At 54.3% G+C, this 27554-nt stretch overlaps 1 protein-coding gene across 8 annotated transcripts; it reads right to left on the reverse strand.

Moving 5' to 3' along the window:
* Positions 1-1880: 1880 nt before the first annotated feature.
* On the reverse strand, positions 1881-27554 carry SEPTIN8 (septin 8). Of its 8 annotated transcripts, none has more exons than XM_027604511.2 (10): positions 27377-27551; positions 16034-16154; positions 14873-15068; positions 14348-14534; positions 13674-13835; positions 13009-13105; positions 12618-12786; positions 12320-12452; positions 12032-12222; positions 1881-3234 (listed from the first exon to the last, which is right to left on the reverse strand). In XM_027604511.2, exons 1-10 carry the CDS (start codon positions 27404-27406, stop codon positions 3072-3074), a joined length of 1449 nt encoding a protein of 482 aa, XP_027460312.1. In that variant the 5' UTR covers positions 27407-27551; the 3' UTR covers positions 1881-3071. The 8 variants fall into 8 exon arrangements, with proteins under 8 accessions (XP_027460312.1, XP_027460311.1, XP_027460315.1 ...); XM_027604510.2 differs by having other exon boundaries at positions 1881-3237; positions 27377-27549; XM_027604514.2 differs by lacking the exon at positions 1881-3234 and adding an exon at positions 8920-9339 and having other exon boundaries at positions 14348-14528; positions 27377-27550.

Raw genomic sequence — 27554 nt, forward strand, 5'->3', positions numbered from 1 at the left:
TTGAAAAAAGGAAAAAATGTAATTTCCTAAAGAAACCCACCAATGCTTTACCATTTGTCTCTGGCATTTATGTTCTGCTCAAATGTGTTTGTTCCATACTGCAGATAAGAGAGAGAATACTCCAGTGTGCCATGATTACTTCCTTGAGACTCGCTGCCAAGGTTAATGAAGAAGAGGAGGTAGGCGTCCGTGGCAGTCGGCTCTGGGCTGCTTTTGAGGTAGAGGAGTGTAACACGGGAGCACTCAGACTTCCTGAAAAGGCTGTGTCCTTAGGAATGTTGGGCATGTTGGAAAATTCATTAACTTCCCAGGATCTCTGCAGTCCCTTCTTTAGCCTTACTGCACCCCAGACACCCACAAATGGGCACTTAGAACAACTGAATTCTCCTGGTCCAGCAGACCCAGAGGCCTGACCTCCTAGCAGATGGATCTTACCTCCTTGGTTGATGTTCGATGCCGCCTCCCACTAGACAGAAGCCTCTGCTGTTGAGCTAGGAGAAAGGCCTCCCAAACCAGGTGGCCTAACGTCCACCCCTAGAAACTACATCTAAGAAATCTGTTTGAGATTTAAGGACTTGTGTGTGTCAATGAAGCTGGCCCTCAGGGACTCTGGGACCCTTCTCTGAGAGGGGCAGGAGGGCCATGCGCTGGGGGTAGAGGAGACGCCCCCTTACAAGTGCTTCAGGCTTGCTTGGACTTTGCAGTTTCACTGTGGTTTCTGTTCAGAAGATTCCCTCTGAATGCCCTTCCCAGAACCCCTCCCCCTCCTTCCCTCTCTACAACCTGTCCCCCTTTGGGGATAGTGAAGTCCCTGTCATTTCCACAGGGTCCCCCTTGGCTCAACTCAGAGTCTGAGGGGTCAGAAAAAAAATCGCTTGTGTGTCCAGTTCCAAACCTTCCATAAAAATGCTTTTAACCGGGGTGCCTGGGTGGCTCAGTCGTTGGGCATCTGCCTTCCGCTCAGGTCATGATCCCAGGGTCCTGGGATCGAGCCCCGCATCAGGCTCCCCGCTCGGCGGGGAGCCTGCTTCTCCCTCTCCCACTCCCCCTGCTTGTGTTCCCTCTCTGTGTCCCTCTCTGTCAAATAAGTAAAATCTTTAAAAAAACATGCTTTTAATCCCTGTTCTTTAGAATATAATCTGTGCTCCCCCAAAGTTGCTTCTGTCCAACTAAAAATCAAATGACCCTTGAAAGAAGCATTTGTGGAAGCTATGGTAATACTTTGTTTTCCTAAAAAAGGAGAGTACTCTTTGAAGCACCTGTACTTGAATGTGTACTCATAGAAAGCCTTACTAGTCCTTCTGGGAAAAAAAGTCATCATTTTTCCAGAAGTGAACTGCCTTAAATCAAGGTTGAAGGAAATGTGGTTGCAGCTATGGTGTTGCCAAAACCATGGGAGGATTTGTGAATGAGCCTGTCTGGTGTAGACCAGGAAGCTCAAAGGCATACTTTTTCTCTCTGGGACAAGTAATCATGGTAGGGATCAGGAACAGGAATGATAGGAACGAAAACCGTTGGGTGAGTTCGTGCAGCTGAATAAGGCAGACGGCACAGCCCCACCCTCAAAATCACCTTTGGTATGAGCTGGCGTGTATTTGGGGATCGAGACCTGTTTGCAGTAGATCACTATATTATACACCTGAAATTAATATAACACTGTATGTTAACTCCCCTGGAATGAAAATAAAAACCTGTTTGCAGAGGGTGAGCGTGTGACACTCACTACATGTTGTCCTAACTACCTGGGGACTTGACATGCTGCCACGACCTGACTCGGTTTTTCCTTCCGAAGCATTTTCTGTGGCAGGTCACCAGAAGACAACTCCACTAGGGTCATGGATTCCCAGTCCCCATGGATAAGAAAACAAGTTACCATAACATGATACAGGGCTTTGGCCTCTTTATTTTCTTTTTACAGTTAATTCCACGCGTAAAAGACTTCTTAAAGCACTATGGCTCTGGCCATACCCCAAATGAGCTGCTGAGGATGGAGCCGGCTATTTTGGACAAACTGCACTGGGACCTCTATATTGCGACGCCGCTGGACTTCTTGACCATAGTAAGTACGAGGGGTTGGCAGAGTCTACCCTAGACTCATTTGTACCTTTGGAACAGCTGTTCACAACGTAGGATGGCCAAGCACAGGCGGGCACACGCCCTTGCGCATGCACCACGGGGAGGTGACCCACAAGGCTCACGACATACGTAAGAGTGAAAATGTATCTTAAATCCAACACAGTTCCACCAGACTCCCACTTCTAAAAGACATTAAATTAACTTTATAAAGATTTTTAGACGGCACTATTGTGGTGAGTTTCTCTTTTAAATACACACTGCAAAAATATTTAGCTTTCCATTCTATGAATACTGTACATAAAAAGCTGTCTGCTTTTGCTACACTTTACACACATTCACTTAGCTGTCTTTATTCACCTACACACAATCCTTATTGAGGCTTTAGACCATATTGATCTGGCACTTAAAAAATGTCGTATTAGTTGGTGTTTTTTTAGTTCGGGAATGATGGTCATCCTTAAGGATATGATTCTGTTAGTAAGGCAAAATTATGCAATGTGGAAATGTCATGGGGGGTTTTGGTCTGTTAGGAGGCATGAAGATTAAATCACTAAGGGCTGTTTCATTATGGAAACTGGCCACTGTTGCCAAGTTGCAGTTTCTTCTCATGTCAAACAGATGCAAGTCACTTTCCTGCTACCTTAATCTTGAATAGTATGCTTCTGTTTTTCAGCATGGGAACATTGTCATCTAGGTACTTTAAGCTCATAATGACCATGTCAGGAAGCAGATTGTCTTTTCTCTCCAAGGTTGAAGCTCAGCTTGGCCACAGAATGAGTATTAAGCCTCAAGTCCCTTAGGGGCGCCATGGATGGGAATGAAAAGGGTGGGGCAACATTTGATGTTCCCTGATGGAAATTGAAATTGTTTGCACTTTTGGTCATTTATCTATGAAAGGTGGGGGGGGGGGGGTTGTGTTCTAACATTAAAAACCACGGTCTCTAGTTCCACGCCCTTGTGGTCGTGGGCTGGCCCCACGTGGTGGAGCTGCGGCCTCAGAGGAATCCTTCCCTCCACGTCGCGTCCCTGACCAGGCAGCTGCAGCACTGTATGGCGGGCCACCAGCTGCTGCAGTTCAAGGGCTCCACACTGGCCTTGGTCATCATCACCTTAGAGTTGGAGAGGCTCATGCCCGACTGGTGTACTCCTATATCTGATCTGCTAAAGAAAGCACAGGTAGACATCAACTTTGCCCCAGACCAGGCTCTCCACGTTGCCCCTTTAGCTGACGCACTCTGCCCCCAAAATGGTACGCATCACCCTTCTTGGCCCTTGTGGGCTCCAGAAGATGCTCTGGCCACAGTGACTCTGTGAAGTCTCCCCTAAGGGCTAGGCTTTGTGCACCTGGCATGTCCTCTGGATGAGTATGGGATACATGTTTCCTTTACTGGACCAATTGGTGGGTGTCTCTGACAGTAAGAAGAGCTTTATCTCAGTGGCAGCCCTTGTAGTCAAGAGGATGGGGTGAGGTCAGGGGGACATGCACAGCTCAGGAGGAGGCGACCCTGAGCTTAATATGGGAGAGGTTAAATTTCAGGCCCCTCAGGCTTTATAGGACTATTGGGTACCAAGGACTGGGGTACCATGAGGCGGGTACGGGAGGGTCGGAATCCCTGAGGATGGACAGGGTAAGATGGAATGCATAGTTAGACTAACAACAGCTTTGCTGAGGTTGGAGTTGGATGTCCCTGAGATGGTGGGGTTAATGCTCTTAAGTCGAGCGGTTAGACCTTCCTGAAATTGCTCTATGCTAACATTTTAGCACTCAAAATTTGACTCAGGATGTAAAATGGTTCTGCTTCAAGGATGACCACTCTATTTTAATTCCAGGTCAGTACTGAGCAGTTGAGCCACTGCAAGGGACTGGTAAAGCAGCGCCTGGGAAGTTTGTAGTCGTCCTCCTGCTCAGACAACTTTCTGTCCCACCTCCCAGCCTCTGTGCCCCTACCCCTCGTATCCTCTAGAGCAGAATGGCAACCCCTTCTTGCTGGGACTCCTCTGAATTCTAGGCTTTATTGATCCTGTAACAAGGACGGGAAAAGGCACTGGAAAGCAACCGAGAAAAAGTTCCTGGGTCTTTAGAAGGCCATACAGAGGGAAAAAAAGGCAGGTCAGGGTCACTGGTGGGAAGGATAGTCTGAAAAATCAAGACCCTGCTTTCCTTTCTCCCATGGGTCTGAGACCAGGGTGAAGGAATGAATAGTCATACTGTAGCTTGGTTTTCCTTCTGCAGCAAGGGCTGGTATGGGTCGCTCAGGGAGGTAGAGTCAAAACAGTGGTGGGCCTTGCTCGGGTCCGAAGGGCCGGGCTGGTTCTGACCGACCAGTTCTCGCTGCTCCACTGGCCAGAGCTGGACAGGTTCTTCCAACTTCCCAGGCTTACACCAAGCACAAACCTAGCACTTCAAGTCCCAGTGACCCTGCCCATCATTGCAAAAATGGGACCATCTCTCCGGGTGCATTTCCCCTGACTTGGTCCTGACTTAGGTCTTCTCTTACAAAAACTGGATCATAAAGTATGCTTTGTTAAATGTACAGCAAGTTCATCAAGCTTAAAACATGTTTTTTCCTTTGTTACTCTTAATCAAAGTAGTCTGTTGGCTTAATTAGAGGAATTTTGTGCTAAAGAATGATCTTAGCAGCCGACACCCAGTGCGGGAAACACAGCTCTGAGAGCTTTGGGTTGAAATGAGCAGGTTCTGAGGCTGAGCCTGCTCCAGCCACGGTGCTGCTAGAAGGTGCTTACCAGCATGGCTGTGAGGGGGAAGCCAGCTCTCTGACACTGTGACACCACAGAGCCATCCCCTAGGCAGCCGTGTCCGCCAGTTGGAGCTGTGTCAGTTGTGCTGTGGATAGGAATGACCGAAGCACTATTTACCAGTGCTTGGTGAAGTCTTCCCGCCATGAGCAGTTTTTTGCAAGTGCGCTAAGCCTCAGGGACGGCTAGGAGGTGCAGAGGGGTCAGAGACCAGATAAACTATACTAATGTCTGTACAGATCTCTGCCTCTTCTCCACACAGATTTGCTTGTTGGAGCTTTTGTAAAAATAAACTTGAATTCCTTTCCCCCTTGTCAGAATCTTATTTTCACTGTATGAACTACCATGGATGTAGACTTGATAGTCCAGTATGCTTGGAATATCCTCTCCTGGGTCTCAGCAACAACTGTCCCCCGTCCAGCACAGATGGAGAGGCTGAGGGGCAGCACGCTGCTCAGGGCAACTCCCACTGGGGGCCACGGCTGCCTTCTGCCTCCTTCCTTGCACTTGGAGTGGGCACCACAGTGGGTGAAATATGGGCTCACAGTGAGGGCCCACCCGGCGCAGGCTGTCTCTGACTTTGGAGAACTGCAAGGTCTCTTACTCGGGTAGCTCTGGGGTGTAAGCTGGGTCCTCAGAGCTAATCTCTCAGTCAGAGCAAATGAGTAAAAGGAGAAGGCAGACCCGTGAGCCCCGTACTGGGAGAAGGTACAGCCAGCCCTGTTGTTCCATCTTTCAGTAAACCATGTGCCTCTTCTTCGGGAAAGCAAACTTGTGCATTGCCAAAGTACCACTTGTGAGTTTAAGAAAAGTCGTTACGCTGTTCAAGCGTGCCTTGGGATTCCAGGTCCCATCCAACTCCTGCTTTTTTTCTTCAGGAACCCCCTTCCCACCTCAGATCAGAGACTGGGGATCACTGTGGTGGGAGAAATATGGACACAATCTGTCCTGCTCTTGTCCCCATCTCCAGAAGGGCAGGGGCTGGTGAAGGACTGGGGCTGCAGAAAATGGAGATGTGTGGAGACTCGGGCAGATGGGCTGAGAGCAGGATAGGTGAGCAGCATGGGCCTTTTTACCTCTTATCCAAATACTACTTCCCCCAAGTGGGTGAGCTGAGTTGTACAGTGCTGCTCCCCCCACCAGTGAGGCCCTTCTCTCCCCTGGCTTCCTGGAGAGTCTCTGTCCTTCAGAGCTCGGTGAAGACTTTGCTTCCCTGCTACCTGCCTCCCTGCAGGCAGAGCTGAGCGGTACTTTCATGAGAGATGTCTGCAACACAAGTCTCCCTGCTGGGCTGTCAGCTCCCTGATCTTGGACTCCCTCTCCTCATTTCGGTCTTCCCAGAGGTTAATCTAGTGCCCAACAGAGAAAGCGCCTCAACAAGTGGATCCACGAGCTTGTCATCGCTTCCCTCAACCACCAGTCTGCCCTTCTTCAACCAAATATTCACCCAACAGGGCATCCCACCTCTACCAAACCATCTCAGGTCCACCAACCCACACTGCCAAACTGCACACTTGAATTTGGGCTACATTTTCACTGTCCTTCTGTGATCCCACTGGGTTGCCACAGAGGAGCTATAGCTCAGGAGTTAAGGACACAGACTACCAACATTCAAATCCCCATCCCCCTAGATACTAGCTGTGTGACCTTGGGTAGCGACTTTACCTCTCTGTGCCTTACCTATGAAATGGGGAAAACAGTACCTAATCATAGGATTCTTATGAGGATGAGAGGAATTAATGCACGTAATGCAACTTAGAGCAATGGCTGATATACCACAAGAACTCAGGTATTAGACGTCCCGTGTCAAGCCTACTCCACAAGGACGTAGACTCTTAAAAGGCAGTGTTTGCCCTCTCCTGGTCCCGCACGCAGTCCCCCACTGAAGACGCCTGGGCCATAGGCTGTGACTTCTCTTCCCTAACTTTTTCCTCCACCCCACACCCCTTCCAGAGCCTTTCACAGATGCCCAGAGCAGGAGTCACTGTTAAAACATAACTCCTACAGAAGCTGGTCAACCCCACAAAGTTCACAGAAAAGACAAGCTGTATTTTACCAGAGTTGTAGCAGATTAATAGGCTAGGAATTGGGTTAAATCAGAAAAGCTATTGCCAAAAAAAGACACCACAAAAACTCAAAATAAATGCAAAATTTAATGGGAAAAAAAAAGAGTACAAAGTGAATGGAAAAGAACAAAAACAGTCAATGTATGAAGGAATAAATGAATTCACAAGTGAAGCAGTTTTAGAAAAGCTTGTTAACATAACAGAGGAGCAAGCCACACTTCCCTCGGGCCTCTTATCCAGTAATACGAGCCCCACTTGACAAGCACCCACACAGAGACACACAGAAACATATATTCAGTCAGTCTGCACAGTTCCAAACCACCTAGACTCGGGTTACCCATCACCAGGGTGACCGTACGTCCCGGTCTGCCTGAGATCATTCCAGCTTACACCTGTTGATCTGGCATAATGACTAACAGGACCTCCTTTTACTCTGAAGAGTCTCAGTTTGGACAATAAATTACATGATTCTACCCAAAATCAACTGGGCTTATGAAAGACATGATAGAAATGCCAGCGTAACCCCACTGACAGCCCTGATAGTGCCCAAAGATGATTCTGCAAAGGAGTGGCACATCAGATACCGCAGATAAGGCTCAGGTCCTGGGCGCGGGAGCTTGTTAAATAATGGCCCGGTGTAAGCTCTCCTCGTGCACCCAGGACTAGTTTGGTCTCAGCTAAAGATGATAAACTTCCAAATACAAGCAGCACAGACAGAGAAGTGCAGTGAGGCTCACTAAAGCCAACGGGGCCTGTGGAAGCAGCTCAGACCCCAGAAAATTTAACAGCGACGGCTCTCCCCAGAGATGCTGGGAAGCCTTGCACCCACAGGCAGGTAACCAGCCACAATTCTGGTGTTCCAGTATGCCTGGGGTGCAGCCCACAGGCTGTGGTGGATGGGTGGCGGAATATATCCACTGCAGCGTCCCCAGATTGGCCCATGAACCAGGAGTCTCCATTTCTTAAATAACCAGTGAATCTGCGGGGTCGCTGTGCCTCATCTTCAGAAATATGTTAGCTCACGGAGGCTATCTTAAAGGTCACACTTCAGCACAACTGAAGACACTCTCAGACATATAATCCCCCTAAAGCCAAGTCACTTGAGGCCCACGTGGGCCTTAGGTATATGCCCATTTGCCTTTTGAATGCCCACACCGAAGCCCCTCACAATCTGGATCCACCCCTGGTCACGGCAGGACACTTGGCAGAGTTTCACTCTGGGCATCCTCCCCACTCTGAATGGAGCCCCATCTTGGAAGCACAGCATGAAGCCAGGACTTGGTCCTGGAAATCAGCAAAGCCAAGGGGCCAAGGCAGAAAGGGGGAAACAGTGATGCAAAGGAGGTTGGAGGACAAGGAAAAACAAACGACCAATGCAACAATAAATTAGTGCAGCTTCCCAAGGCTTCCGATGAGGGAGTGCTCTAGACCGTGAGCTCCTTGAGGGTAGGGCTGCGCGTTATTCCGGGGAGGCTGTGCCCAGCACAGTGCCCCATCAACATTACATGAGCTCCTTCCTTTGAGCTACTCATTTTTCATATCCTATTTTATCACGCCATATCCCCTGCCCTGACACTCCCACTGGCTCGCAAACCCACAGGAATGGAGAAGAATCAATGCCGCTAGTACTTTCTTAAAATGATCCCCTGAAGAACGCAGTGGAGAGGGGAAGGCTCCCTCGCTGGTAGCGTTTTCTGAAATTGTCCACACGCATCAGACACCTTCATCTCTTTTCCTTGTGACTCAGCCAGGAAAACAGAAAACAGTGACCTTGAGATAAAAAAAAAAAAACCTTTTCCCGGCTGAGTCCTCTGGATTGGGAATATGCAGGCTTGGTTTGGGGGTCTTAGTTGGAGTCAGACGCTTAACACACACATGGAGTTGGTCCCTGTTTGTAGGCAGCACCTCTGGAGCCCACAGACAACGGCTTTGGGCTACTTTCCATTTACATTTGCATTAAAAACACTGGACGTGGTCCTTGTTCATGACCCACTTTCATCCGTAAAGAAATTCCGAACACTGTCCTCACAGGATGTTTATTGCCCACCTCTCCCTAATTATTATAGGGATGCTTGATACATAAGAAAGGTTTAGAGATATTTTTAGTTCTTAAAAATCAGGGAACCTGGGTTACTTATGAAAATAACGGGAGAGGGTATTATCTGTCTTCACACTTGTGCCAAAATAAAAATTTAGGAGTCTCCTAAAAGTTATTATTGGAATTAAGCTCTAGGTTAGAAAAATTAAAATGAAAGGGAATCGGGTGAATTTTGCAGCATGTATACCAGACCACGCGGCCGCACCTAGGGCACCGCATGAGTTGCCATCTTGACGCTGAACAATTAGGCCAAGCATCGCCGGCTGGGGCCTTCGCGAGAGTGGCACATAACTGCTCCGTCAAGGAATAGTGACACTGTAAATGGAAGACCAGCCACTGGCTCTGAAAAAAATAAACCTTGTCAGTTTTGGATTCCAGCATTCATGGCTTTGACGTGTTTGCATAGAGGGGGGTGGCCCGCCAGGCCCAGGGCAGCCTGGGGGTGGGGGCAGGGGACAAAGCAAGGCTGTAAACACTGGAGTCTGTACCGGCTCCCAGTCCGTCCTCACACCATGTTATGGGAGAAGAAGGGTCACAAGGTGTAACTCAAGCAACTTAACACATGAAAGTCTAAAGTCCGCTCTTGACATGTAAGTCTGTGCGTGCGTTAACTGAAAAATAAAAATAAAACAAACAAAACAAAAACAGACACATTAAAAGATACGCAGACGACCAAATCAAACAGAAACAAAAGACAGCAAGTTGGACGCTGGGAAAGGGCAGTCAGTTTGGCATTTGTGACGAGCAAAGCAGAGAATTCGCTTCAGTTTGTGGCATCCCAGGCTGAGGGTCAAGATCTGATTGGGAAGTAATTTTGCAAAAATGGATTAAAATTTGAAGACCAAGTATAACCCATCAAAGCAATTCAACTAAATGGTCATGAAAAACAACCCCCCCCCGCCGCCACCACCTCGAATGCACTCCGCACTGACCCCCTTCCCAGGACAGGAGGAAGGAGCGCTCCTAGCCACCTTACCTAGCCCGCTCCTGGCCCCCCACAAGGCCAGCACGGGAGCATAGGGTCTCTCCCAGTGGCCAAACTGACTGAAGCTTTCTGGCATGTCCAGCAAGCAGAGAACACCTGTCTCCCAGACCCAGGCCACATGGGAAAAGCAGGGAGACCTGACACCGGGATGGACTCCCACCCTGAGGGCTGTGCCAGTGCCCGTGGAGCCAGCCTGCTCTCCACCCCCTGGCCCTGACCTGGCCACAGGTCCTTGTCTTCCGTTCCTGAGGGGTTTTTCCATAACTTATTTCCTAGCGAACTCTCCTTTTCTGAAACCAGATGGCCTGGGCCCCATAGGCAGGGAGCAGGGCAAAGTCTTGTTAGGTGCCAACACCTGGGACACAGACCCACACACCCCTTTCCAGGAGAAACCAGATTTGAGCCACTCCCTTAAAATCCACATGGATTCCAATTCACAGAGTCCCCAGGCTCACCAAGCTAAGAGCTGGACATGGGGCCGGGGCTGGAAACAAATGCAAAGCAGAGAGCAAATTCACACGGTGGAGGGTGGATTTGGGGCTAGCGTCCTCCCTGGGGACAGGCAGGGGATCATCTTTGCCAGCAGTGCCGGCAGATGGGGGGGTCACCAGTGAGCAGGATGAGGGAGACTATAGAAAGGAGAAGGGTCTGTCCCAAAGCAGAGGACAGGCCTTAGGCATAAGAACAAGCATTCAATTCCTAAATGCCTGGCTTTGTCCCCCTGGCCTCCCCCAGGGGGCAGCTCATGAAGTCTCTTTTCCTTAGATGTGTCTACGCCTCTGTGCCTACGCGTCTTGGGGGCTGTGTGTGTTGGCAGATACGTGGCTGAGTCTCTGCATGTGACGGGGCTGGAGTGACAGTAAGACAGACCGTGTCTGTGTAGGTGCGTGGGTGGGCGCGTGTCGGGGAACGCAGTGTTGCAGGTGGAGAGGGTGCTAACGCACGAGCAGCGTCGCAGAGCCGACAGCTTCCTATGCCCCGAATGGCCTTAACCACAGGGCAAGGAAAGGAGGGCCTGGATACACACATTCCCCAAACATTCTGAGAAGAGACGGGAGCCCAAGGAGCCCAAGAATGAGGGCAAAAATGGAATCACCTGCTCAGTCCTCAGCGGACAAGAGGAGGGTAGCTGACACAGGCCAGGGGCAGGGGAAGCCGGGATGGACGAGACCCCACAGTGTGATGTGGTATGGGGCACTGAACGCAGTGAGGTGGAGGAGGGAGATCCCCAGGAGCCAGGGCATCTGCACTCCAGCTCAGAGTGCGGAAAGAGCCTCTGAGAAAAGCCAAGGAGAAATGACTCAGGGTTGCCCCCAGCTGGCCAAGAAGGTGACTGCACGCCTGGAGGCTGGGAAAAGCCCCCTTGTGCCCTCCCCAGTCCTCTCTCCTCCAACTCTAACTTGAGGGGCAGCCGCTGGATGGCACAGGACCCCCAGAGCCCCCTACGGGGAGCTGCTGTCCTTCCTTCCACCAGGCAGTGAGCCTACTACCCAAGGGGTCAGTGCTGCCTGGGCTCAAGTGCCTGCTGCCCTCCATCACCAGCTGCCAGCCGATGTGGGTCACCCACCCGCTGTCTCAGACACTGAGGGGGATGCACCACAGCGGCCCAAGCAGAAACCCCGGGAGCTTTTGGAATCTGGAAATGCTCACATTCCCAGGCCCTGCTCCTCTCTGGGCCTGAAAGGCCTTCCCTGAGACCTCTACACCCTCCCAGGGGCCACACCCTGCCTATATATATGGCCCAGTCTTCACCACCCCAGCTCTGAAGGGACTGTAGAAGGAGCAGGGAGAGAGGAGAGAGAGGGGGAGAGAGAGAGAAGAGGGAAGGATGGGGGGGAGCAAGGGGTCACTTGTGTAAGACAGAGAGTGCACAAATACCTGGTATCCTGAGCTACCAAGCTCCCCAGTGAGAGGGAAAGAAAGGTGGGCAAGAACGGGGTGGGAAGGAGAGCAGAACGGTGAACAGGCGCACAGGGGCGAGAACCAAAGTACGCTGAGTGGCGCCCCGAGGGAAAAAGAACCAGCGTGGACAGGGGGCCCACCACCTACTTCTTCTTGTCCTTGTCCTTCCTCAGAGGCTGCTGGGAGGTGGCATGCAAGGCCTGGGATTGCAGGGCCTCCACCGCGGCCTTCCTGCGGTTGAAGGCGTTGGTCTCCTCCTCCAGCTCCTGGCGCTTCTCCTCCACCTTGCGCTTCTCCTCCTGGTGGACCCGCTTGAGGTGCTCAAACTTCTCGTGGAGCTGGGAGCAGAAGCAGGGGAGCTCTGGCCTCGTGGGGATCCCGCCAGGCCCCGGCCTCCCTTGCCCGGCCCCACCACACGCCCGAGCCCGCACACACCTCCCTCTCCTTCTCCTTCAGCTCCAGCTCTGTCTCTTTCACTTTGTTGACAAACATCTGCCTCATCTCTTCCTCCTTCCTCTGCAGCTCGCTCAGGAACTCCTTGCGCTTGGCCTCGTAGGTCTCCTGCAAGCTGTGGAGGCCGAGAGAGAAGAGGCCGAGAGTAGGATGGCGGCGGGCTGGGGTGGGGCGGAGCCAGACAAGGGGGACGGCGATGCTGGGGTCCCCGCAGCCCCTCTCCCCGGCTCACGGGACCCCAGGCACGGACACCAGCGTGGCTGTGGAGACAGGCGGTCACCTGAAGGGCTGGCTGTCGCCGTCGCTGTCCTGGAAGCCCATCTCCTCCAGCTTGCAGCGCCGGTAGAGCTCGTAGTGCCGGCTGTGGGTCTGCTCTCGGAGGTCCTCCATGTTCACCCGGATCAGCATCTCCCGCAGCTTCACGAAGTCGCAGTGGGCCTCGTTCTCCACTGAAAGCACAGGGCACGTGGGCCATCAGGCAGGCACGCAAGCGGGCACGGGGAGGAAAGGACACAGGACAGCGGTCCAAGTGTTACGGGCAGACTCCGGAGGTGGGACAGGCAAGGGGTGGTCCCAGGGAGGGCACGGGACAGAGGCTGCGGGCAGCCAGGAAGGACAGGATGCTCCATCCGGGCCCCCGACTGCGGACACGCTCTCCCCACCACACTTACCCTGCACCACGCCCCAAGGGTACTGCCGCGCCCGGACCAGCTTGTTCCCCACCTTCACCTCCTCAGTGCTGCCCACCACAGCGAAGGGCAAATGTGCCTAGAAAGGAGCCCAAGGATGGCTGAGCACAGGGCTGACAGACCAGTGGACAGACCCTGTCCTGGGCCCCAGGGAGAGGTGGCCAGACCTGAACAAGGCCTGGCCAGGGCTCACTTCCTGGCTCTCTTTTGGAGGAGTATCCTAGAGCCTCCAAACAGGGGAGCAGGCTGAACCTGCACCCTGTCTTCCTCATGTTCGAGGGGTCCTTTCAGCCCTTGGGCTCCCCAGAGGCCAGCAGAGGCTCCCTCACAGGACCTGCAAGCCTGGCTTTCTTCCAAGTTCCCAAGCCCTGGCATCTGGCCTGCTTACTCCTCCAGGTTTCAGTTCCTGCCCAGAATCCTTATCTTGTGAAACTTAAACTCAGGGAAGGCCCAGCACCAGCCCAATACCCGATTCCTCCCAGCTCCTGGCTGTAGGACATAGGGCCGTCTGGCTCCCAGATGCCCACCCGTCTTTCCTGAAGAAGCTAAGGCCGGGATGCTGGGAAACCAGAGTCTCCGGAGCTATGTGTCATAGATCTGTGCTGGCTCCAAGCCCTCTGGCCCCGAGGCCAGTGCCCCATGCTCACATTCATGACTGCGTTAATCTCGGCAACAGCCTCGTCATCAGTGGGAAACTGGTAGATCTGAACCCCATTGCTGACCAGCTCCCCCATGATCTTGATCTTGAACTTGTGGAGCTCGCTCTTGGAGATGGTGTCAGCCTTGGCAATGATGGGAATGATGTTCACCTGCCAGGATCAGGGGAAGAGGGGCAGCAGGTTAGTTCTCTCTGACTGTGGACAGCTCTGCCCAGGCCACATCCCTGCGCAGACAGGCAGGAGGCCACAGAGATGGAGCTGCTCCCATGGGCAGGCCCGGCTTGAACCCAGCCACTGGGACCTTTCTAATGGCTGGTGCTTCTTATAGCCCTGGTTCCCCCAAACCACCATTCAGCCCCAGAATTAGTCCTCTGGGCAGACCCAGCTTTGACCTGAGAATAAGAATCGATTCCGCTAAAAGGAAGGGGCTCAGGCCCAGACCCATGAGACAGAGCTCTAGAGAAAGAGCCCAGAGTGAGGGGAGCCCACTGGAGGAGGGGGGACAAATGCAAGAGAAGACAGAGAGAGGGCCAACCCCCGGGCCTATCTGCAGGGCCCACAGCGGCAGAGCCCCTGACAGGGACCACGGCGGGCGGCCACACCACAGCCCCCAACTCAGGGGAGGGCCAGGAAGCCCAGGGAACAAGTCTGGGGGTGCTTACCTTGCTGTCTAGCTTCTTCATGGTCACCAGATCCAGGGACTTGAGGGAGTGCCCCGTGGGTGTGATAAAGTAGAGGCAGACATGGATCCTCGTGTCGTGGTAGTCAAAGAGGGAGCGGCGGATCTTCAGTTCCTCCTGCAGGTAGTTCTCAAACTGCGCATCGATGTAGTCGACTATGGGCCTGTAACTACAGACAGCTCCGTCACCCAGGAGGCAGGCACTGAGCTGCAGGGCGTGGGGCTGCCCACCAGATTCCCCTCTGTGGGGACAAGCGGCTTCTGCCTGGGGGTCCCTGTCTGGGGACAGGTGGCCGACCCTGTCTCCTAACCTCCAAAGAAGTCCTCAGGACCTCAGGTATTCCCCGAGAGGCCTTCCTCTGGCCCCTGTGAGGTATGAGGCTGGCTAATTCGTATGCGGGCAGCTTGGAATGATGAGTGCCAGGGCAGGGTGAACCAAGGCCGCCACGGGGGGAGGGAGGGACGGAGGTGGGATGAGACCAGGCGGGCCACCCGTCCCGCCTCTTGCCTCTCGTCCTTATTGATCTGATCCCCGAAGCCCACAGCATCCACAATGGTCAGCTTGAGGTGCACATTGCTCTCTTGGAGGTCATAGGTCTGAGGCCGCAGGCGCACACACTCCTCATGGTGACTGGCTTCCTCGGTCTCGAAGGTCGTGTTGAAGAGCGTGTTCATCAGTGTGGACTTGCCAATGCCAGTCTCCCCTGGGAGCAAGGAGTGGAGGAGAGGGGATGTCAAAGGCTGGAGCCGGGGCTGTCCCCGGCTGCTGACTAGGATGGGTGGGGCTCAGGCACCCTCAGCCTCCACACAAGAGAGACGGGCAGGCCGCTAACTCCATCCCTCACTCTTCCCCTCCCCAGAAACCATCCTTCTTGGTGGCCTCAAAAATAATGTGTGGAAGCAAGGGCCAGAAGGCTGACTTAGACATAAGCCATGGCTATGTGGGCAGCTGTGAGAGCCACTGGACAGTAGTCTCTGCTGGCCTCAGAGGGACCCAGTCACCTGCTCTGCACACCATCCTTCCTGGGCCTGGGCTGGTCGTGGGCCCAGCAGGGCCAGGGTGCCAAGCCACCAGTGGCCTCTTGATCCATCTAGCTTTATCCGGCTCAGGATAGGCTTTCCCTGAGGCACACCCACAGCCCAGTAGATGCCAGGGCGCAGACACCTGGGGAGGGTCTGACAGAGCTCTTTGTGCCCTCTGGGAGCCTTGAGGCACATGGAACCTCCCAGAGTCTGCCTGTTTGGGGCTCTATTTGTTCAGACGTGTGCTGGAGCTCTTACTGCATGATACTATAATAGACGGGGAGTCTTGTTTACCATAGTGTCCTTGACACACAGTAGGAACGACAGTAAATGTTCTTAACACAAACACACAAATCTAAAAACCTCTGTGATAAACACTCTCAGTTTACAAAGCATGTTCACAGGTCTAATTTTGTTCACTCTTCAAGGCCCCTGGAGTCAGGCCCCCCACCTCCGTCCTTGACCCTGGCAAAGACACCAGTCAAAGCGTCACCCTGACCCCCCCCCCCCAAAGAGTCTCTCTGCCTGGGAGGTCCCTGGTAGCTCAACAGGTGGACAGGGCAGCAGCGCCCCATCTCCTGGGTGGCTCCTGTTCCCTGCCCCCCGCCCCGGTCTGAGACCACCCCAGCCAGACTATGATACATACCCACACAGAGGATGTTAAAGCTGAAGCCCTGTGTGACCGACTTGCTGACCAGCTGGTCCGGGAGGCTGTCGAAGCCCACATGACCCCCAAGGGACAGGGTCCGAGGCTCTGGCTCTGCATTCTGCCAAGAGAGAAACGGAGCAAGGCAATGAGCCCACTGGGGAAGGGGGGCCACGTGGGGGAGAGGCCAAACCCCAATGTCCCGCCCCCCCCCCTCCGACCTTGTCTGAATTCTCAGCAAATCTCAGGACACAGTGTGAGCGCACCAGAGCACAAACTCCAGGAGGAGCTTCTAGAGGGGAAGCCCGGTGCACCTCAGGGCGCCTGATTCCATCCCAGAAAAGGGCTTTCACCCATGCCTCTTCTCTACTGGGGTGTCTCCTGGCACAGATGGCCCAGGGAACCATCTATCCTAGTTGCTCTCCCTGAGGGCTCACCTGTCCTCCTGCCCAAGAGGGGGCCCCAGACAGTCCCCAGATCTTAAATAAAGATTTCAAGAGGCCAAGATTGGATAGCATGTATGTTCCAGCAGCTCCCTCCCAGACCTCACAGACACTCCTACTGAAGCAGGACTCAAGCAGAGACAGGTCTGGCCTGACCCCTTCACACCAGTTCTCCATCAAAGGGCCTCCCCGCCACCAAGGGGCCGGGCTCACGGTTCTCCACGCGCACCCCTTGCTCCGCATGCACCCAAGCATGGAGTGCACAAATGGGCCCTGCTCACGGGGCCGGTGCTCCCTCACGCCCGCCACTGGGTCTCAGGGCTAGTCTCTGAGGCACTGTGACTGAGGCCTCATCCCTCCTGCCTCCGTGCTGCCCTCTAGGGACTCCCAGGCTCTGGCTCATGCCATCCTCCCACACCCACTCCAGCCCTGGTTGTTTAGACAGAGGATTCTGGATGAGAACGTGGAGGCCTGGCCTCAGGAGAAAGGCAGGCAGCAGGTCCCGAGTGAGCTGGGGCCACTGGAGCTGGTCCACAGCACTATAAAAAGAAACCACCAGGACCCGAAGCAGAGGGTCAAAGTCAGACTCCAATTTGTGCGGATGATTTCTCCGCTTCTCTGGGAATGGAGATAAAATGCTGTCCTCCCAAGGGAAGGTTCCCAGGCTCAGCCTTTCCAGCTTCGGCCCTTGTGAGGGCAGGCCTCCGACAGCTTCGTGTTGGGCAGAAACGCTTCTGCTCTATTCTTGAGCCCCTCAGCCCTGGCCGCCCACTAGAAAGAGCAAGGCCAGGGAAGGGCAAAGGTGTGAGTCCCATCCTGCCGTCCTGTCCACAGCCCCAGAGGGGAGGAAACAGGCCCAAATGAAGGCAGCCCTGGGAGCTACTGATCAGTAGGACGGTGGCAGTTCTCACGCCAGTGGGGATACCAGTGGGCCCGGCCCTGGCTGCCCGCCCTCCTGCAGAGGGATCTGCTCAGCACCTCAGCCCTCCCTGACTCCTTAGGAGCCACAGCCTGTTGCCTCAGCCTGAACCCCTCTAACCATTTTCTCCTCCCAACCACAGCCCCCTGGCACATACACTCAACCTTCCCTCTTTGACCAATGATGCCCATCCCTCTCCCCGCCCCCACCCCCACCCCTGGTTCAGTCACTGCAGCCTTCAACTGATGATGGCCAGGTGTGTGTGTTGGCAGCCTAGACTCCACGTGGACCCTCTGGGCACTTGTACCATCTCTTCGAACAAGTCAGGGTTAGCCCTACACCTGCTCTCTGATAACCCTCTCACCACAGAGCCTCTGTTCTTACAGCTGACCCTTTCTCCATCTCCTCTATCCCCAGGGGATCATGTTACAACCTCCCCACTCAAGCCCAGGCTCCCCCCAGGACTGCAAACACGACCCAACAGAGAGGCCCCAAAGGCAGCTTCCTCTCACTGGTGCCCACGTTGGAAACAGTAAAGAGAGCATAGGATGTCCTGGGTCAGGTCCAAAGCCCCCAGCATGGCATTCTGGGCCCTTGATGGTCTGAGGCCTTCCTCGAAGACTCAGCCAGTTTAACTCTGGATTCATTCTTCCAACCGGTCCCTATCTCCGGGCTCCACAGCTCACTCGCCCTCTTCCCAGGCACCTGCCCCGACCTGGCCCTATACACTTCCATTCCACACCCCTCCCTTGGCTGTGACCCCATTTCTTTGCACTGTGTGTTGTCCTTTTTTTATGCCTCCGGGTTTTCCAACTCTTCCGTAAGTTCCTCGAGGCTGCTGCAGGCTGGGGGAGGTCGGGCTTTCTGCTCTTCCCACCCTCCCACCAGTATGCCCAACAAGCCACACAACGCCGCCATTTATAAGCCACTGAACACTGCCTTCAACCGCTACGGCATCGGGGGCATCTGCCCACCTCACACAGAGCTGCATTATGTAGTCTCGGTTCCACCTGCTCATCGCAGCCTAAGGATCAAATGGAGGACAGAACGGTTAGTCTAGAGCGTTTTTTTTTTTTTTTTCCAGGCGAAACTGAAAATCTCCAAAATTTAAGGCGTGCTGTGCTTGCAGAGCAGGCTCTGTGTTTATTCATCCTCTTCTTCCAAGGGTGACACAATCAGGATGCAATCCAACATCCTGTAGCCTGCCGCCAAAACCCACCCAGTCAGCTGCGTCTGGAAACCACGCGCGCGCGCTCGGCTGCAGAGTCCTTGCCCAGGAACAGAGACCATCCCATTTCTGAGTTTCCCACTCTCTCACAGTTCCAGGCTCCTAAGGCTGAGAGCAGCCCTAGGGTCGGGGGGGGGGGTCCTCACGTAAGTCCACCTATCTTCCCTCGCTCAGCTAGCCCTGGCTGCCTTCACCCACACAACTCCCAGGCTCTCTCTGGAGAAGTGTGTGGAGTCCAGGGAGGTGTTTATCTCCAGACTGTGGCCCAGGCTGCACTCTGTCACCCCAGGGACCACAGACCTGGGGCAGTCGACGCCTGCTCAGGAGCTTCGGGGCCCATGGGAGTGTCAATCTCCAGGGCATGCGTGCACACACACATATGCACACACACACAGAAGAATGGCCACTGGTCCTGAGGAGGACAGACTGGTCCTCCTTCCCTGGTCTGGGGAGACTGATCTGACTTCCTGGCTCTACTGCGGTGTGACTCTCACTAACGCCAACCTCTCTGATCCTTTATTTGGCATCAACAACATATGATCCAAGGTGCACTGCTCACTCCAAGGTGCCTGAACCAGGTGTCTCTGCTGACCCAGGCTTGGAGGAGCCAGCAGCCCCCGAAGCATCACCGGCATGTCTCAGCTAACACAACTCAGGAAGAAACTTCAGATCTCCCAATGGCTACCTGGTGATGCTGCAAAATGCCCTGCAATTTGCAGGTAAGACTTCAGCTCCCACTCTAAGGGTAGGTCCTAATAGCCCTGACCCCATCAGCATGATCCCATGGCTGGCTCAGGGACAGGCAGGTGACCCAGGCTAAACCTGGGTGACCATCTCGTAACCATGGGGGAGCTAGCATCAGGCTACAGCCCATTCAGAGGACGGCAGTGCCAAGAAAACCACGGAAGAGAGAGAGCCAGTTTCTGCTCTACCTCCGGGCTTTTCCCTTTACCCCTGGCCACACCTCCCCTTTACTGCCTCAGCTAGTTGAGTGGGCCTATCCAGCACTCACAACTGAGAACATCCTGACTGCTAGGGTTTCCAAAGTGACACTCTGAATGCAGAGGAACAGAGAGAAAGCGAGGAAAGTAAGCACAGGGAAGGAAAGAGTGCACAAAGTAAAACGTCTCAGCGTTTGCAACCAAAGAAAGGAACAGAGGTCAAATGAATGACCCAACACCTCACTGAGGACTGCTCTGTGTAAACTAAGCTAAGTGGCTTACAGGCTCCTACACAGTCCCTCCCCACCCTGTGTGGCAGACACCATTATAATCCCCATTTTATAGGTAAGGAAACTGAGGAGTACGGACACTTCGAGAACAAACTGGGGCAGAGCCAGGATTTAAGAGTAGCCAAGCCCTGGCCCCAAACCACCAGGCCATACTTCCTCCCCTGTTCTTACAAGGCTCCTGACCCCTTCATTGAGTCACTTGGCACACATGCATGGGACCCATCCGCTGCATGTGCCAGGCCCTGGGATGGCTGCCAAGGAAAAAATGAGGACACTGGATCCTAGACCTCGGGGGCTCAGTTGAACAGTTTAAATTCAAAGGCCTAGAGAGGCCAGGCGGGTAATGTCAATGGGTGAAGAGGAAAAAGTAGAGTCATAACAAGGACAACAATACCTAACAGCTATGGAGTGCTTACCACATATGGCTCTAACTGAGAGTCATTTTGTCCACGCATCAGTCCTGTGAGCTAGGCCGTCATATCACCTCCATCAAACAGATGAGATAACCGAGGCTCCGAGAGATTAAGTAATTTGCACTGCTCAGGCGAGTGAAGCCAGGATCTGAATGGAGACAGGATGACTGCAAAGCCCACGCTTCCAGCCACATCACTGCACGGCTTGCTGGCTGTGAGACCTGCTGACTTGGCTGAGTGTGGGGTCCCCCAGGGAGAGGTGGGAACGCCGGGGAATTGCAGAGCCTGTGCTTGGTCCACAACCACCGTGGAGCGGCAACTCCAGCCAACCGTGGGAACGTAGGCCCGGTGCTGCCAGATCCAGCAATGTTTCAAGAGAATCCACAAATCTAGATCATCACATGCAATCCCCTAATTTTTAAAGGTTGGCACCCAATACAAATTGGGAATGCCATGGGGCCCAACACAACCTGTCTGGGGCTTGTACCTGGTCTGTGGCCTGACAATCCGCAACACGGCGTCTGGTAGGACAATGAGCCGGAAGGACAACCCACCCGGTGTCTCCACTCTTGGGGTGCGGAGGCCAGCAGGAGAGTGCTCTGCAGGAGGAGTCTTCAGTGAGACAACTCAGCTCAGCCCCTGGTGAGGAGCGGGCCCAGCTTCTGGCCCTGTGCACACCTCCAGGTCCCTGAGGTGCTGGCTCAGGGGCTCCAACTGTCCTCAGAGCTCCAGACCAGAGAGTCAGCAGCTCTGAGCCCTACACACACAGGGCCATTATCCCCTCTCTCATTCCTAACAAGCTTTTCGCTCCTGAGCCAGGCCCCGGGCTTCCGTGACATCATTTCTTAGGCACATCAAAGTCAACAACCCAAATAACCACTCAGGCCAGCCATGTTCCTCCATGTTCCTCTGTGCCCGGCCGTGCAGAACAAAGTAGAGAATGGCATTCTCTTATGCAGCCCGGTGGATTACGAGGATGTCGCTTTCCTGACCAGGAAACGCTCTGTCTGAGCTTTCAGGAGCATCCCTAATTGCCAGCCCAGAAGAGCTACTCCTCTCACCAAGAAGAGAGGTGGGCTTTGGAGAGAAACCATGTCTGAAAGCTCGCCCACACAAAAACATGATTTTATCCTGAAGAAATTAGAAATCTGCTGAATGTCTGAACCAACAGAGCCAAAGAAGGTGTGGATGAATAGAGAACTCTGAAGTCAAACCTCCCAAACTCAGTTGGTCATTGGGATGGAAGCAGAAACGGTACCCCACTGTACGGGTATGTGGCTCCTGAATCCTGGACAAAGAGCAACTCCCCACCCGAGGCCTTCCAAAGAGTTCTCCGGGGCCTTGGTCTTCAGACAACTCTTTTCCCCCAGGCTCCCAGGCCTAGAACCCATTGGCCTGAGCACCTGCCAGGCAAACAGGAAGCCCACTCCCCAGGAGAGCCCCAGACCTAGGGAAGCCCTATGAATGTTGAGCAACGGACCCAGGAGTCATTGCCCCACTGGGAGCCTTCTCCACCCATGTTCCTGGCACAAACCACACTACCCCCGGCTCTAGCTACTCCAAGCAGCCTGGGCCTTAAATAGCCAGAGCAGAGGCCACTGGCCAGAACCCATGGTCATAGCGCAACTGTCCTTGAGTCTGAGAGGAATCCTAGGAATTTTCCCAGGAAAGGCTTAGGCTCATATCCCAGGATTCCACAGCAAGCCTCTAAGCCCAGGTCAAAGGTTACGGGAAATAACCAAAGAGATGTGTGCGGGAGGGAGCAGGGGAGAATGTTGCTCCCCTGGGCCAGGAGGGAAGGACAGAGGCAGGATTCACCTATCCGTAATCAAGGAGACACCTGTGAACAAAAGCGTCTCTCTCCTAATGCAGCATCAAAAAAACCAAAAACCTGGCGGGAAGACACGAGCCGGGATTAACCTGCACGGTGCTAGCGTGCAGGGTGGACATAATGACAGACACCAGCTAGGCCCCAGGAGGAGGCCACCATCATTCTCAAAAGGCTAGTCATCTCTTCCTCCCTCCTGGGAAGTGAAGGGGCTTTAGGAGCAAAACTACCCCCCAGGAGCCTAAGGCCACCCCACGCCCTGACCCCTATACTCCATTCTCTCTGCTTCCCTGTCTCACTAGCAGGCACTTTCCTCCCTTTTCGTGCACACAGAAAACCAGGACTGCCGTTTGGCAATATAGGATAGTGTGTTTCACACTTCTCATGTCAAAATAAGGTTTCTAAGAAGCCAAGCGCAGTTACTGGTCTCTAGGTCCAACCAGCTTGCCCCAAGCCTAGGACGCAACAACTTCTTGGGCTTTATGGTGCTGTCCGAGAAGGCGTGGTCCTTTCCACCATGGAGCAGAAGAGAAAGACGCTCTGGGCCTCAGAAGGTACTGCAAACCCATGTGTTCATACCCTCCCACTTGGCTCGGGGACTCCGGCAACAGCCCCCACTGCTTTGCAGCAGGGAAAGCCATAAGTGGTCTAGACACCATTGGAAGGAAACAGACTGTGTTCCACAGTGAATGAGATCCTACCCTTGGAAGGGGGGATGTGGACATCGAAGGTGACCCTCTCCCTCTCCAATCCCAGGATGGATGCCGGCACTGGGAAGGGGTGGAGAAATGCAAAGGCACCAACATGGGCCAGTGGAGGCTCAGGGCTGCAGTACTATAATTCTGCTGCTTGGCCCATTCATCCCAGCCCCAGGCAAAGTATCAGATTCGCACCCTGGCCCCACAACCAGGTCCGGAAAGTGGACTTGGGTTCATGTCCAAAGCCTCTCCGGAACCCTGGGCCCCAGGTGGCCCAAGCCCCAGAGGCCCCCCAAAGAGTAGCTGGCACCTGCAATCTGAAATAGGTCCTTAATTCCCTCCTCCCCTGACTCTATCCCTCTAACATGGCCTCCAGGATAGGGACCAAGAACTGCCTAGAAGCCATGTGTTCTGAGGAGGAGAATATCTAATTTGCGCCAAGACCACTCAAGGCAATTCAAGTAAAGATACACCCGAGATGCCCCTTGCCCTGTCTTCCACCACCTCTTCCCAGCCACGGTCCCTCATACAAGTCCTGAGGATACAGATGTCTCCAGCAAAGAACACTCCGACTCTAGCATGAAGGCATGCTGCCCTTGGAAAATAGCCCTTCCCCAGTCAGACGGGTCTCCCTCCTGCCTGCACAGCTCCAGGTCTGGCTGTCTGGGAAAGCTTGGGCCTTGGGGGCCACGCCTGGGGATCCCAAAACCCATGCCGGCAGCACAGGGGCAGAACGCTTGGAGAGGCTGCAGGGGACACACAGAGGCCAGCCAGCCCTCAGGCCCTTTGCTCTGTCATCCTGCACCTGCTTTCTTCTGGTAGCTGGACCCAAGCCACAGAGACGTTCATGGTAGTTAATGCCCCAAATACGTACCTCCACCTCGCCCATCTTACAGCCCAACTCTGAGGGCTTCACCCTCTTTGTCATCACAAGGGTTACTTGGGTGCTGGGGTTGCGTCTCAGGCCTAAACTTACCAATGACCAGCGTCGGCAGCTTCACCCAACTGTAGGCTGCCGGCATCAACAACCAGATGGGCACAAAACATCCAGAGCCCTCCCTGACATCCAAAGCTTTCGACAGAAGTCAGGCCTGGGGTCCCAGCCTCCATCCATTCTCCCATCTTGCTGGCACTGTAATTAGGCTCCTTCTTGCCACCTTCTCTCTTTCTACCCGGTAAGTCCCTTATCATGTGTTCCCTTGGATCACCAGTGCCTTCCCACCAGCCTCCCTGCTCTGACCCGTTCCAAGCAAGATCCCAGGCAGACCTTCCCAAAGTTGGCATCCATAGCAAGGCACAATGCCCATGAGGGAGGTGGGGCAGAGCTGCAGCCTTGCAGGTGGTGCTCACTTAGGAACTCTCAACCCCACCAGGCACTGAGAGCTTCACAGATGTCCCTTGCTGAGAGAGAGCTCTCGTCTCTCAGAACGGCTCAGCAGGAGATGCCTGGCCATTTTTACAGAACAGGGAGATACCACTCCATGACAGAGCCCTGTTGCACGAGAGAGTTGCCTCCCACACACCCCTTCCCACCAGTTTTTGCTTCAGGGAGGGAATTGGCACTCCCCGGATGGCCTGCTTCTTGGGGAAGTGTCAAGATTACAGGGGTGACAACGGAAGTGACAGATGGTGCCGGGGATAAAGCGGAGATGGCGGGAGGGGGGGAGGAGGTGACTGGCTGGGAGGAATGCCAGGCGTGAGGCTGCCATGCTGCACGCTGCTTCCCTCTCCGCACCCCCCCGCCCCCCCGCTCCCCCAGCCGCACTTTCTCCTGGCTCTAAAGCCTCCCTCACCTTGGAGGGAGATTCTGACAGAAGAAACACAGGAGATGGCCCTGGAGGCAGGAAACTCCGGGACCCAGTAAGGGGGGGAGGGGATCCTAGTAAGGAGGAGGAGCACAGCAAGAGTGCACAGGAGTCTGGCTGCTCAAGGAAGACAAGAGGCACCAGAAGGCTGTCCGAGACATGCCCATCCAGGAGACGTCAACCCTAACCCCCCGGCTGACCTAGGGTTGAGCAGAGGCTAGCCCGGATGTAAAGGCTACCAAGACTACTTATATCATGCTATGTGGGGAATAGGAACCCAGCACTGACCTCGAGGTACAACTCTGTATGCTCACCTAAGCTCCAGGATGAGACAGTTTCCAGGCCAGCCAGGGCTGAGCTGACCACCAAGCCCGCCTGGGGCGGGGGGGGGGTGCAGGGAGTGTACACCTACCAAAGCTCCATCAAATCATAGCCTCGTGGCCAATGCTTAACACCAAAGTCAACCCTGAGGCTGGAGAGACACCTAACCATATCTCTAAACATGCCATAGACTGCAATTAACCTTCCACAAACTCTTTGAAGAGTATTAGTACGGTTGGGCCCATTTTACAGCAAGATAGAAAAAGAAATGATTTTCCCAGGATGACAAGCCAGGAGAAGAGAACGGAGTCCAGACTCCGAAATTCAGGCCAAACCCCACCCAAGGTCTCCACCCAAATTCAACCCTATGCGAGTCCTCCCAGGAGGCTGACGGCTCAGAGCGTGGAGGGTGTGGAAGGCGTCCATCCAGCCAGTTTAACCCGGCACAGTAACCAAGGCCCCTGAGCTCAGGCCGTACAACCATACCTGAGTCAGTCCCGTCTGTGCCTTGACCCAGCAAGGAGATAATACCCGAAATCCTCACAGAAATGCCAACACGGGAATCTAAGGGGGAAGGGCCTTGCCACCCCACCTCCCGGCAGTGTTATCAGGCCTCTCAGCTCAGGGTCTGAGGACCATCTCTGGGCGTGCAGTGACAGGAGCCCCAGGGAGGGCACCGAGTAACCGAGCAAACTCCTTTTCTGCTGCCTTCTTACACAGAGGGCCAGTGTCCACATCCACCCGGACACTAGGTATCACGTGTCATTTGCTGAAACCTTACCACGTGCCAGACACTGCTGTAAGTACCTCACCTGGATTTTCCTACTGAACCCACCCAATAACCTTAGGAGGAAGGTAATATTTTTATCCGAATACACACAGAAGAACACTGAGGGGTTAACTAACGTGCTCAATGAGGTCACATGGCCAATAAGTAGGAGTCTAGGATTCATATCGGGCAGTCTGATTCTGGTTACTCTACATACCGTTCCCACCGGCAAGACCAACTGTTAGAGCAACCTCTGGCCACAGACAAGACTCAGACATAACTTTCTGGTCAGCTGGGCACAGAAAATGTACACAGACACGCATGCACAGATGCACAAACACTCCCAGATCTCTTGGCCTCCAGCTAATCAGCAGGTCTCTTAGGATTCAGGGACTGCCCTCCTTGGGTACATAAATTCCAATTTACAGTGCAGGGGTGAGGTAAATCTCTAATTCACCCAACCTCTGAGTTGGCTCCTCCTGTAGTTAAACTTACTTGACTGACACAGAGCCCCCTCCTCAATGGGAATAAAACACCTCAGAAATTATGAAACCAAAAGCTCCTGCTTCAGTTATGCATATTTCCAAAGTAGACCAACAAATGTATTTTCAGATTAAAGGGTAAATTTACATACATAAATTCAGATGATAGTATTTATAGCATTAATTACATAAGTCCTAGCTCCTTAATTTAGCCCCAGAACCAATTCCTTATCAGTCACACATTCAACATTTTCCCCCTCCCCCCCTACAGCCCCAGGCCCTCCCTCCCCCTTCCCGCCCGACCGGGGCCTCACTTGCTGGCAAGAGGACACAGCTCCCTTCACTGTCACAGCCCAGCCTCCCAGACACACCCAGATCCAGCCTTAGACACCAGGGGACAAGCAGACACAATCCCCGAAAGGCTCCCCTCCCCCAGGTGAATGATAAACATCTTCAGGAAGTTGGTTATTGGTGGGCTCAGCCCCACAGACACCCCCGCAGGACCACCGGAGCCGGTAGCCCGGCCGAATGGGGCCCAAACAAACATCCACTTGGCTGAATCTAGAATCGCTCGTTCCCGGGGCAATGGCTGCCTCAGACCGGATCACTGAGGCGGGACCTGCCTGGCTGGAATCGCCCCCAGGATCTGGGCGCTTAGGTGGAGAGTGGGGTTGGGAGACGAGTGCAGAGGGTAAGGCAAAGCAGGCCCAAGGTCTTCAGGATCCAAGTCTGCAACTACCCTGAGCTCATCTGAAGGGCTCCTTCGGATCCTTCTGGGCTTCATTCTCACAGGCTGTGCCCATTCAACAGCACCTGCGCGGCTAGGAATCTCCCCAGCGAGATGTGGGGGTCGGGAGGATCCTGGATTCCCCACCCCCACCCCCACCCCCACCCCGCGCCTTCCTCCGGCTCCTGGCGCCCCAGTCTGTCCTCGCACCTGGCCCGAACCAGGCAGGTTATTTATTTGCTCCTTCCCGCGAAAGGGGTCTGCCTCTCGTGTGCCCAAGGGGGGCGCCCCCGCCCGACGCCCCGGGACCCCAAGCTAGCGCTGCGAAGAGCCCGCTTGGGTGTCCCCAAGCCGGCCCCGCGTCGAGGCCCGGCCGCGCGGAGCTGACAGCCCGCCTGGCGCCCCCGGCCAGCTGCAGGGCGGCCCCCTCCCCGCGCCCCGCGCCTCCCGCGCGCGCCGCGGCCCCGCAGGGCCCTCACCGAGAAGCGTTCCAGGTCAGTGGCCGCCATGGCGAGCTCGCACCGCGCGGGCGGGCCGGGGCGAGCACCCGGGCCGCGACGGGGACCAGCCGGCTGCGGGACGCGCTCCGCCCGGGCGGCTGCGGCTGAATGGATCCAATATGGCCACTTCCTGGAAACTCCCCTTGGCGGCTGCGGC

This window comes from Zalophus californianus, chromosome 5 (genome assembly GCF_009762305.2).
Source record: "Zalophus californianus isolate mZalCal1 chromosome 5, mZalCal1.pri.v2, whole genome shotgun sequence".
Taxonomy (NCBI): Eukaryota; Metazoa; Chordata; class Mammalia; order Carnivora; family Otariidae; genus Zalophus; species Zalophus californianus.

Bases quoted from the DNA above. Each gene is read 5' to 3' on its own strand.
- SEPTIN8 (XM_027604509.2), bottom strand. From the start codon at position 27,406: ATGGCGGCCACTGACCTGGAACGCTTCTCG. The intron at 15,069-16,033 runs GTATGTATCATA...CCTTGCTCCCAG, and splicing joins CTTTAACATCCTCTGTGTGG to GGGAGACTGGCATTGGCAAG. The intron at 13,106-13,673 runs GTGAGCATGGGG...GCTCCTTTCTAG, and splicing joins AGATTAACGCAGTCATGAAT to GCACATTTGCCCTTCGCTGT.